This window comes from Dama dama, chromosome 3 (genome assembly GCF_033118175.1).
Source record: "Dama dama isolate Ldn47 chromosome 3, ASM3311817v1, whole genome shotgun sequence".
Taxonomy (NCBI): Eukaryota; Metazoa; Chordata; class Mammalia; order Artiodactyla; family Cervidae; genus Dama; species Dama dama.
The window spans coordinates 43452501-43464517 of record NC_083683.1 but is presented as its reverse complement, the minus strand read 5'-3'; the positions used below and the strand labels follow the sequence as shown (position 1 = coordinate 43464517).

The following is a 12017-nucleotide window of genomic DNA, read 5'->3' as shown; positions in this document are numbered from 1 at the left end:
GACCAGGAGCACCAGGGTCAGAAGTAGGGAAGGGGAAGAGGTTATAAGAATAGGAGAGGCCACACCTGCCCTCATAGGTGAGAGCTGCCTTTGTCAGAGGAGACCGCAGGGGACCCCAGGGAGCTGAGGGGACTCCGGAAGGGCCCGATTTCTCTGAGATTTATCACTGGAGATTCCTGGACAGTTAAATGCTTCTCAGAGCTGACCTTTATCCCTGGAAAATAAGCCAGGATACAAATCCAACTGAAGCAATGATATAAAAGTACCAGAGCCTTCTTTGACCTTCCGAACCCTGGGGACAGGGCCTGGACAGAACCCTCAGAAGCCCTCTTCCACTGACACTGGATAGGCAGGTCCAGGGCCTCCACGGGGGGCAGGGACACTTTCAAAGAAATTCCCAAAAGTCATGAGGGATTCTCATGGGTTCCTGCTCGCAACCCAGTTGCCATCCCCATCATCCCACCAGCCTCCACCCTGATCCCCCCACCTCTCCTAGAACCCCCTTTTCATTAATAGTTTGGATCAAAGTCATTTATGTAGCTTCCCTTACGTGCCAGGAATTCTCACACAGACCCAGACTCTTTTCCCTCGGGTTTCACTCCCGCTCTCCCTCTGTCTGTTCTCCTCCTCTCAGGCTTTGCCCCTGACTCAGGACCCCTTGCAGTCCTCCAGTGGGCAGCCTGCAAGCTAGGACTCCACTGAGGGGAGCTGAAGGGACCCTCCCAGGCCAACTGCTCACTCGCCTCACTGCCCCCTACTGTCCCTGCAAGGACCTCTCACTGCCTGCAACACACACACTTTTGGAAATCCTTTCTGGAGTCATTCTCTATCCTTCAGTTGTTAGAGAAGATGAGGAGAATCAGATACGTGCCCAACCCTCACCCCACCCCACAACTCCCCGCTATAGACCCCCACACTCACATTTCAGTTCCTTTTCTAAACAATCACCTCCTCGGGATTGGGTACAAAATTTATAGCCTAAATGATAAAGCAAAGCCTAAGGGGCTCCAGGCCCTCATGATCCCCCAATCCCTTAATCCCCCCACTATCTAGTTCTCCCAGGGCTGTGGCTCCCACTCTCCCTGGGAGAGTGTGGGGAGGGGGAGGAAAGAGCTGACCCCTCCTTATCAGGGTCATCTCAGACTTTACTGAGGAATTAAACCTGTCTCTCAGGTTCCCAGCTCCCCAGTGACCCCTCAGCAGGACACCAGAACCCAGAGCAGGATGGGGGTGGGGACCATTTTCCCTCCTTCAGGACCCCGCCTCAGCCAAGTCTCTTTACTCAGCTAGCCTTCTCTTCAATGTCTTTGTTCCAGCCTCTCTCACCAGGGCCCCTCCTGCTCCCGCTTGACTGGCCTCACAATCACCCATCCCCCTTTCCACCTGGCCTCCCACCCCCAACTCAGAGCCTCAGTGCTGAGAACCAGGGTGCTCAAAAATGCCCCCTCCCCAGCTCTCCCAGAGACACTCAGATAAAACCGAAAAGGCTCTGAACCACAGAGGAATCTAGATGTGGTGTAAAAGGGCAGGCTAGTGCTGGAAACCTGAGGTCGGTATCTGCCCCAGTGCTGCAAGAGGTTAGGAATGTGGTCACTAACATCAGCTACGGGAGATAAGACCTGGCTGGCAGCGATCCTCCACCTCCCCCAGACAGCGCCTCCCTCCCCAGGCCCCAAAATGTCCCAGGCTGTTGGAGTCAGGTAGCAGTCAGAGAATGATCTGGAAAGAGCTTAGATAAGACTCCTTAGATCTGGATCTGATCCCTGTTGGAATTCAAAGTCCCCCAGGGGTCTTAAGTGACTTAGAAAGAGTCCTTATATCCTGGAGACATCTGCCCTTTTGGAGATTTACCCCACAGTAAGTAATCAGCATTTGTTCAGTGAATAAGTGAGTGATAATTAACTAAAGTATCCACTGCCATCCCAGGAGATAGACTAGTCACGCTTTCTTCTCCTTTTACAAGAGAAGAAACTGAAGTGCCTAGTCAAGTGACTTCCCCAAGGTCACACAGCTTGCAACGTACCCAAATTGGCTGACTTCCAGTCAAGCAAAAACAGCAAAGGCAATACATCATATATGTAATCTGTATACCTTATTGTACAATTCTGCACAACAAGACAATTCTGGAACCTCGTGGGAGAATGTGAAGGTGAAAGCAGGAGAAACCCCTTTGACTGGCTGGGACTTCTAAGCTCCCAGAAATCTTCCAGGCAAACCTAGTGGTCATTCATTTGTATGCAAATTTGCATCTCATTTGCCTCTTGGCCTTCAGCAGACCCTAATCCTCCCCGGACCATTTCCTATTCTGACCTCCCCTGGCCAGCTCCCACTGGGTGCGGGGCGCTGGGTGGGGGGCCTCTCCCCAACAGAAGATGCCAGGACTGGGATGATCCAGGACCAAGTCCCTCATTTGAGCTGTGCCTGCCTGGTCCACTGACCTAGTTATTCCTGGGACCCCTTCTCTTCCCAGGCATCCTTTCCTGTCTGCCCCCTTCTCTTCAGTTCAGCTGGCAGCTCGATAAGAATCGATAGGTCCACTCCAGAGCAAAGAGTACAGACAGGCGTGTAATGCCAGGCCCTGCCAGACAAACGAGCTGCCAGTGGTGACAGACTTGAAGGCCCAGTATCTCAGGATTCCTCCAGCTCATTCAGCAGGGGGTCACCATCCAGGTTTTGAGGTGAAGGGGAAAGGGGGTACTTCCCTACCTCCATCGTCTCACCCATGTCCTGACATAAGCTTCCTGGAGGAGGCAGCTCCCTGGGGACAGGCATGGGATTCAGAGAGCCTTTGGAGGAGAAGCAGAAGGCCTGCAGAAAAGTCCTCGTAAGTGGGAAGAGACAGCTGGCCACCAGGGCTGAGTCTCAGCTAGAATGTTTCTAGCTGTGCAAGTCTGTCCTCTCAGACAGTATCCATGAGGGATTACTGGTCTTTTCTCCCTGCTGCTGTCCCAGCAATTAGAACAGGGCCTGACACACAGTAGGTGCCTAACAAATATTTGATGAACTGCGAGTGCTCAGAAATTGTTTACCCAAGGGTGTGGGTAAGGCTAATACACAGGTGTGTTGAAGTGAGGACTCCAGCTGAGCCCACAAAGCACTCCCAGGAGACCAGGCCTCCATGGGAGTGAGCTGAGGCACAGGGGAGGCGAGGTTCAGGGTGAGTTTTCCGGAGTCTGACGGTAACTGGTGAGTGAGTGTGTCTGTGGGCAATGACAGCACACGTCTGAGTGTGTGCTAGTGAACAACGGGCAGGAGGGCTGAGAATAAACCAGCGGGACTTGAGGCTCAGGATGGCGTCTCTCTTCCTCTCCGCCAGCCCCCAACTTTTCTTCCCCAAGACTCCTGGGGCTTTGGGATTCCCCCAAGACTCCCCCTGCAGGCGAGAACTTGGCCTGCAGGCTGAGGACAAGGACACACACAACTCGACACTCATCCCCCAAATTCTCTACGATGCCAGTACCTCCTCCACCTGGGAGAGGGGGGTACAATAACGTCATTTCCTGCCCTGAAATCCCAGCTGCCAGAGTCAATTTCACCTTCTGCCCTTGGCTGGCCCGGTCCCATTCACTCACCCCCTCCCTGGGGGGTGGAGGGAGGCCTTGATGGGGCGGTGCAGAGGGGGCGGGGAAAGGCCGGGAGGGTGAGGAACCAAGGGCGCCAAGTCCCCGCGGTCCCACCTGTGACCCAGGCTTCCGCGGCGACTCTGATGGCGGGGGCGGGGCTTGCCGGGCCGGACCCCACCCCGCCCCCATCCCTGGGAGCTATAACTTGAGTTGCGGACCTCACACACTCCACGGTCCAGCACCTGAGTCCTGGCCTCGCTCCTTCCTCGTGAACAAACATCATGAGCTTCAGCGCCCAATCCACCTTCTCCAACTACCGGTCCCTGGGCTCCGTGCGGTCGTCGGGCCACCGGGTCCGACCGGTCAGCAGCGCGGCCAGCGTCTATGCAGGCGCCGGGGGCTCGGGCTCCCGGATCTCCGTGTCCCGCTCCACCAGCGTCCGGGGCGGCTGGGGGTCCGGGAACCTGGGCGCTGGGATGGCTGGGGGTCTGGTGGGTGTAGGGGGCATCCAGGGCGAGAAGGAGACCATGCAAGACCTGAATGACCGCCTGGCCTCCTACCTGGAGAAGGTGAGGAGCCTGGAGGCTGATAACCGGAGACTGGAGAGCAAAATCCGGGAACACCTGGAGAAGAAGGGACCCCAGGTCAGAGACTGGGGGCATTACCTGAAGATCATCGAGGACCTGAGGGTTCAGGTGAGCGGGCACGGAGGGAGTGGCTCCCACTCCCAACCAGTGTGACCCTCCAGTTATCCATCCCCTTCTCTCTCCTCCCCCTACCCCAAGGATAGGAATTCTAGTGGCGGGGGGTGTATGCACTCCTTTCCCCTCCCTATCTCCACCCCGCCCCCAACTCCACCCGGCGGGGATTAGGCAAGTCCCGGATTTCCAAACACACCGCCTCCCCACCCCCGCTTCACGAAGACCCCGAGGGTGGGTGAATGGGCACGGGAGAGCTTCCCCAGGGGAGAGTGGGAAGAGGAGGGGAAGCTTCAGAGAGGAGTGGACAGCATGGAGGGAGGTGAAACAGGCCCACACAGAGGACCCAGACATTCCGGCTTCTGGCGGGAAGACAGTTGGAGGGGTTAAGCGGATGTGGCTAAGGCTGAGTCATCCTGGGGTAAACAGGCGGCCTACCTGTGGGAGAGGCCAATGGGGCCGGCGCTGAGCAGGTGCACTAAACCATAGCAGGAGAGAACCTGGGAGAGGGCTTTTTAGTAGCGCCTCACTTAGTAGACAGGCCAGCCAGCAGAGGCCTAGAAAGAGAGGCAGTGGGAGACTGGGAAAGCTGGGATTTGGGAGCCCAGGAAACGAAGGAACAGTATGAGGAGCACAAGTGGAAGGACCTAGGTATACAAGAAGAGCCTCTGGTTATTCCAGGGACCTGGAAGGTTTTTTCAGAGACACATAATACCCTCTACTCAGCCCACCTCATCACTTAACTCCTATTCATGGAGCAACCTCTGTTTACAATATCCCCAGATTTTTGCAAATTCTGTGGACAACGCCCGCGTCGTTCTGCAGATTGACAATGCCCGTCTTGCTGCTGATGACTTCAGAGTCAAGTAAGGCTGGGGGGTTAGGAAGCTGGGGTCAAGGGATTTTGTTCAGTCGTGGGTGGAGCTGGGTGGATGAGAGTAAAGCACCATCTATTTATTCTTCATGTAACTCGGTGTGAAAAACTCTGCCCCCCAAGTGCCAGGAACGGTGTTCAGAGGATTAGTGCTTGATTCCTGACTCAGGTGGCTGGTGTGCAGTGGGCGTAAGGCTGCTTTTAGGAGGTGGCATGGGTTGAGAAGGTTTGGAACCAGAGGCAGGGCCCTTCTGATCACCTCCACTCCCCACAGGTATGAGACAGAGCTGGCCATGCACCAGTCTGTGGAGAGTGACATACATGGGCTCCGCAAGGTCATCGATGACACCAATGTCACCCGGCTGCAGCTGGAGACTGAGATCGAGGCTCTCAAGGAGGAGCTGCTCTTCATGAAGAAGAACCATGAGGAGGCAAGCAGTGGCCCCTGGCCACCAGGGGGTCAAGACAAGTCAGGGTTGGGGAGTAGATGGAGCAAGCCACGTACAAGAAGACTTACAGGGAAGTTGAGAACTACCAGCCTAAGCACTTCTTAATCAGACTGTTGCCATGCTTGGTGGTTCACCGGAATTAGACATGGTGAGGTCAAAAAGACCTGTGTGAGAGGATGAGATGAGGACCAAGGAGGAAACAAGTAGCAGTAGAGATGAGATGTTATAGAGGATGGTGAGGGAGGAAGGTACAAGGAGTAGTTCTGTAGATGGAGGAATAGGGTGAAGAAAGAAGAGAGAAACCACCACCTGTGAGCAACAGGCATGGGTGGTCAACAGTGGGCATTTTACCCATATGAAGTAGAAGCCCAGAACTGGTGTTGCCCAGAGAGCAAAGTCAAAAGATTCCTCAGTTCTGTTTCCCAACTGATCCTGTAGGACTCCTAGAAGAGGCAGTCACAGATAAAGAGGCTTCCTGGAGCTCTGACCCTGAGACCCTCCTCAACATTTGTCCCTCTCTCTTTTAGGAAGTAAAGGGTCTACAAAACCAGATTGCCAACTCTGGGCTGACTGTGGAGTTAGATGCCCCCAAACCTCAGGACCTCAGCAAGATCATGGCAGACATCCGGGCCCAGTATGACGAGCTGGCTCAGAAGAACCGAGAGGAGCTGGACAAGTACTGGTCCCAGCAGGTACAAGAGAGAGTGATGGATGCCAAGCTCGGCACAGAGGCATGAGGGTGCGGGAGGGAGGCTAATGGAGAAGGAGGAAGCTGAGGACCGTATCCACCCTGCAGATTGAGGAGAGCACCACAGTGGTCACCTCGCAGACTGCCGAGATAGGAGCTGCTGAGATGACCCTCACAGAGCTGAGGCGCACCGTCCAGTCCCTGGAGATCGACCTGGACTCCATGAGAAACCTGGTAAGAACCTTCAGTTCCTTTCACTGGGAACAGTTGTTTCTCCCGTTGCATTTCCCACTGCTCCTACCCACTAGCCTCGTGCCTGGCAAATAGCAGGCACTCAACAAAGTTTTAAAGAGGGCTGAAAGCTGCAGAGTCTCTCTCTCCACTTTGTCTCACCCCACCCTCTTCCCTGTGCCCCTGCAGAAGGCCAGCTTGGAGAACAGCCTGAGGGAAGTGGAGACCCGCTACGCCATGCAGATGGAGCAGCTCAATGGAGTCCTCCTGCACCTGGAGTCAGAGCTGGCTCAGACCCGGGCAGAGGGGCAACGCCAGACCCAGGAGTACGAGGCCCTGCTGAATGTCAAGGTCAAGCTGGAGGCTGAAATCAATACCTACCGCCGCCTGCTGGAAGATGGGGAGGATTTCAGGTGAGTGAGGCTCTTCCTACCCCTAGAAGCTAGGATCAAGCTACCACTTATCCCCAAGCCCGCATATGCCTGTTCATTGGCCCACTGAGCACTGGGCTGGTGTTCTGTGCAGGCCCCGAGAAGAGAATTGACCAATTCTCTCACCCCTAGCTGTTCTTAAGGCACAGGTGGAATTTGGCCTAAGCAGCTAAGGGGGAATTAGGAAATAAGGTCAAGCTTATTTTTCTTCACTTTCCTTGTTTCTCTTTTCTCTTCGGGGCTGTTTATAACTGGGGCTGTGTCTTCTGTTACAGCCTTGGCGATGCTCTGGACAGCAGCAACTCCAAGCAAACCATCCATAAGACCACCACCCTCCGGCTCGTGGATGGCAAAGTGGTGTCTGAGACCTCAGACACCAAAGTTATGAGGCACTGAGGCAGCAGAAGCAGGATCCCCTGGGGAGCAGGGAGTCAATAAAAGTTGAGACGTTATTGCATATCACTTTGTGTCTTCCGTGTCTGTTTTCATACTATGAGCATGCAAATGCCCTGACCTGATAGACCTGTCTCTCTGATCAGGCAGAAATCACCTCTAAGCTCAGGGGTTTCATATGAGTGGGGGTATGGGCAGAGGAAGCATCTGGGTTCTTGGAAACAGCTTCTCAGAGAAATAAGAGGGAGCTAATAGATGAGATGGGCCAAGGGCAGTGGGAAAAACTGCAATAGAATTGTGAATCTAGAGACTTCCCTGGTAGTTCAGTGGCTAAGACTCTGGGCTTCCAGTTCAGGGGACTAGGGTTCAATCCCTGGTCTGGGAACTAGATCTCATATGCTGCAGCTAAGAGCCAGCACATTCAAATAAATATTTGTTAAAAAAAAAAAAAAACCAAAGAATTGTGAATCTAAGGTTAAGGAAACTGGCGATCATAAAGTTCCCACCTGACAAGTGCTCCTTGGTACAAATCTGAGCCTGAGGAAGAAGTGGTGCCAAGGACAGATGTGTGTATGTGTGTAAGTGGGTTTCTTGTAAATAACTGTGATAATTATAGTTAATTGCTACTATCGAAAGTTTGCTTCTTGCTTGGTCCTCTGCCAGGTTGTTTCATGTAATGCTCAAGATCAACCCAGTGGAGTAGATACTATCCCATTTTCTTGTACTTCATAGAGACATTTTTTATTATTTTTATATTTTCTATTATGGCTTATTACAGGGTATTGAATATAGTTCCCTGTGCTGCACAGTAGGACTTTATTTATCCATCCTATATATGATAGTTTACATCTGATAATTCCAAATTCCCAGTCCTCATCTCCTCCCTCGGCAACCACAAGTCTGATCTCTATGTCTGTGAGTCTGTTTCTGTTTTGTAGATAGGTTCATTTGTGCCATATTAGATTGCACACATAAGTGATGTGGTATTTGTCTTTCTCTTTCTGACTTATTTAATATGACTGCCCCATTGCACAATTCTGTCCTTTTATTGGAAGTGTGTCATCTAGTAGTGAAAAAAAAGGATGGCTAAAACTAATCATGCCTTGATTGGAATGGTAATTTTTTTTTTAATTAAAAAGTATTTTTAGAAAGATGCTAACGATAACCCTATATGCAAAACAGAAAAAGAGACACAGAAATACAGAACAGACTTTTGAACTCTGTGGGAGAAGGTGAGGGTGGGATGTTTCAAAAGAACAGCATGTATACTATCTATGGTGAAACAGATCGCCAACCCAGGTGGGATGCATGAGACAAGTGCTCGGGCCTGGTGCACTGGGAAGACCCAGAGGAATCGGGTGGAGAGGGAGGTGGGAGGGGGGATTGGGATGGGGAATACGTGTAAATCTATGGCTGATTCATATCAATGTATGACAAAACCCACTGAAATGTTGTGAAGTAATTAGCCTCCAACTAATAAAAAAATTAAAAAAAAAAAAAAAGTATTTTTAAAATGTACAAAATCCAAAAGGAAATAAGGAAAGAAAATTAAATATGACCCATTCCATTCCCCACAATTAACCACTATAAAAGTTTCTTAAACTAGACATACAAGTACATTTTATTTTGTGTATGTAGGATCATACTGTTCTGCACCTTGATTTCTTAAACTCTGTTTTCTTAATTTCACAGTGTATCTTGGATACCTTTCTGAATCAATATATGTAGACCTACCTTTATTTTTTAGCCCAGATAAGTGACTTTGGAATCTCTTCTACCTTCATTTGGAATCCATATGCATGTTCCGTTTACTAAAAAAATTGTTAGTCCAGGATTGGGGGAGAAAAAAGTACAGAATTGCAATGATTATGCATTCTGTCACACATCCTGTTTTGGTGCCAATTTCAATTAATTTTTCCTACCCATTGTCCAGTTGAATGTTTATATCACATAAATCTGCTTTTAATCTGCAATATAGAGTAACTACTACAGTGTACAAATTCTTTCAAAAAATCAGAACCTTGCTCTGTATAAGGTTCAATCATGCTCCACAGACCAATTTGAGAAATGATATTTAGATTTTTCTTGATCTTTGCCTTAGTAATTTGTCATCCATCTAGTTTGAGAAATATCATACAAAATATGATACCATTTTACATAAGACTTCTTATTGCATCTGTATAGGAATGATGTTGGCATCATTATTTTAAAAGAATCCTCAGTAATTTTCTCTCGGGTCTCAGCAATTAAAAAAAAAACAACTGTCATTTGATGGGAAAGGGGCTATTACATTTGATTTCACATCATATGTCTCATTATTTTTAACAGCTGCTTGGTATTTTAGTGTGTGGAATATGAATTTACTTAACCCGGGTCTTCTAGCAATGAATGTCTTGGTCTCCAGTAGTTATGTTTTTGCAAAAATCCTGCAATTAATGTTGATTATTATGCAATTAATATCTAATTAATATATTGTATGTGAGCATATCTAGGAATTTATCTATAAATTCCTAAAACTGAGATGTTGGACTGCCATATTACCAAATATTGACATTTATGCAGTGCCTACTTTGTGCCAGGCCCTGTCAGCATATATGTGATAAACAAAGTGGGTATTGCCCCTACCTTTTGGGGCTCACAGCCTAATGATCAAAAGGATGTGCATTTTTATTTATTCTTTCAACAAATACTTACTGAGCACCTACCATGTACCAGCCTCTCTTCTAGGCACTAGGGATTTTCAGTGAACAAAATAGACAAAATATCTGTCCTCACGGAGTTTATATTCTGGTGACAGAAAACAGATACTAACTGCAATCCAGCATGTTAGCAAGAAGCTAAGTGTTAAAGGCCAGACAGAGTAAGCCAGGAAGACTGTAGTCAGGAAAGTGCAAAGGTGATGACCCCAGGATAATGAATCTCCGACCAAAACGGAAAACTGAGTTTTCACTTAAGAAATACAGTGTGTTTATTCTGCAATCTCTAAAAATATGAAGGTCCTTGAAGAAAAGCTAAAGACAGTACTGTTGGAGCCCCTTTGTCCTTGAGAGGCCCAGAGGACAACAGCACCAGGACAGGCAGCCCCCGAGGGCGCAGGGAAGCCCCCAGAGGAAGGGACTGGGCATCTTTACCGCAGCAGGCGCCCCGAGAGAAGATGACTCAGAGGGTGGGTGAAGTGAGCAAAGCAAGGGTCACTCTTCCTGAGTCACAAGGCGAGGTCATCTGGGAGCTTCTGCAGGTCACCTGGGTCCTTCAACACATCCTTCCTGAAAGCAAGGTGCCCTAGTGAGGTGTTTCTCACCCTTCTTAAACCTACCTTCCCTGAATAAACATAACAATCACTTATCCGACTTCTTCTTTCCCAACCGCTATCATCCCCCCACCCTAATCTTTGCAGGAGTCTACAGGAAATGAAACCTTGGAGCAAGATGGTTGAGCTTTACGTTCTGAGATTTGTTATAGGAAGGCCATCGAGGTAGTAGTCTGGAGCGGTCCTCTCCACCATTTTCCAAATGTGTAAGTATGACATGGCAAGTGTTCCCTCTGACCACACAGGTGCCCCAGAAGTCTGATGAGCCCCCCACAGTGTTCCACTGCCCTGGTGGGCCATCATTGGAATTCTGGGGGGGGGGGGGGGGGGGCTGCACAGCATGTGGGGTCTGAGTTCCCGCATCAGGGGGTCAAACCTGTGCCCCTGCAGTAAAAGCACAGAGTCTTAACCTCTGGACCGCCAGGAAAGTCACCTCACTGAAATTTAGTCAAGAGGAATCTAGCTTTTCTCAGGCCTCTAAAACAAAGAGACTTATGTGGGACAGCGAGTCGACAGGCCTGAGACTAGCCTGACCCCAGCAAACAGTATGGGAAGTGTACCTGGTTCTCTGGTGGCTCAGATGGTAAAGAATCCACCTGCAATGCAAGAGACCTGGGTTCAGTCCCTGGGTCCGGAAGATCCCCTGGAGAAAGGAATGGCAACCCACTCCAGTATTCTTGCCTGGAGAATTCCATGGACAGAGGATCCTACTGGGCTAGAGTCCAGGGGGTCACAAAGAGTTGGACACGACTGAGTGACTAACACACACACACACACACACACACACACACACACACACACACACCCCTGCCCAAGGGTGAAGCAGAAAGTCCCTGGCGGAGCCCGAGCAGTGCTTGCAACTGAGGCAAATGATCGAAGTAACCTGAGATGAGACACCTGGTATGACTAGTCCTCCCGCTGGACAATGTCTTACAGTTCCCAGGGTGCTCACGAATTTGATCCTCATTAAAATCCTGTGAGGTATGCAAGGCAGCAGTTATTACTGGCTCTGGCCCAGAGAGGTGGGCACTGAGGTTCACAGAGATCATGTGACAGGTCTGAAGCCACAGAGCAAGAAGCTTAACACAGGAAACTACATTTCCAGATTCCCAGTCCCAAACTCTTTCCTCTGTGGATTACAATTTAAATCTGGGCCTTGGGCGGGGTCGGGGTGGGGGCAGGGCGGGTGCGGAGGTTGGAGTCTCAGCCCGTGGATGCACATTTGAATTACCTGGTGAGATTTATAAACAACACCAAGGCCAGGTCCCATCTCCAGAGATTCTGACTCAGTTGTTCTGAGGTTGGGGCACAGGACTCAAGGCAAATGTTAAAAGAGTCTGGTGTGCATGCTCAGTCGCTAACTCGTGTTGACTCTTTGTG

At 50.2% G+C, this 12017-nt stretch overlaps 1 protein-coding gene across 1 annotated transcript; it reads left to right on the top strand.

Annotated features, from left to right (window-relative positions):
- The first annotated feature begins 3619 nt into the window (after positions 1 to 3619).
- Positions 3620 to 7384, top strand: KRT18 (keratin 18). The gene is made up of 7 exons (XM_061122472.1): positions 3620 to 4258; positions 5045 to 5127; positions 5410 to 5566; positions 6112 to 6276; positions 6381 to 6506; positions 6693 to 6916; positions 7210 to 7384. Exons 1-7 carry the CDS (start codon positions 3845 to 3847, stop codon positions 7328 to 7330), a joined length of 1290 nt encoding a protein of 429 aa, XP_060978455.1. The 5' UTR covers positions 3620 to 3844; the 3' UTR covers positions 7331 to 7384.
- Positions 7385 to 12017: the final 4633 nt, after the last annotated feature.

Excerpts from the sequence above, each read along its gene's own strand:
- KRT18 (XM_061122472.1), top strand. The coding sequence starts at position 3,845 with ATGAGCTTCAGCGCCCAATCCACCTTCTCCAACTACCGGTCCCTGGGC. Across the intron at positions 5,567-6,111 it reads TGAAGAAGAACCATGAGGAG|GAAGTAAAGGGTCTACAAAA; the intron begins GCAAGCAGTGGC and ends TCTCTCTTTTAG. Across the intron at positions 6,917-7,209 it reads GAAGATGGGGAGGATTTCAG|CCTTGGCGATGCTCTGGACA; the intron begins GTGAGTGAGGCT and ends CTTCTGTTACAG.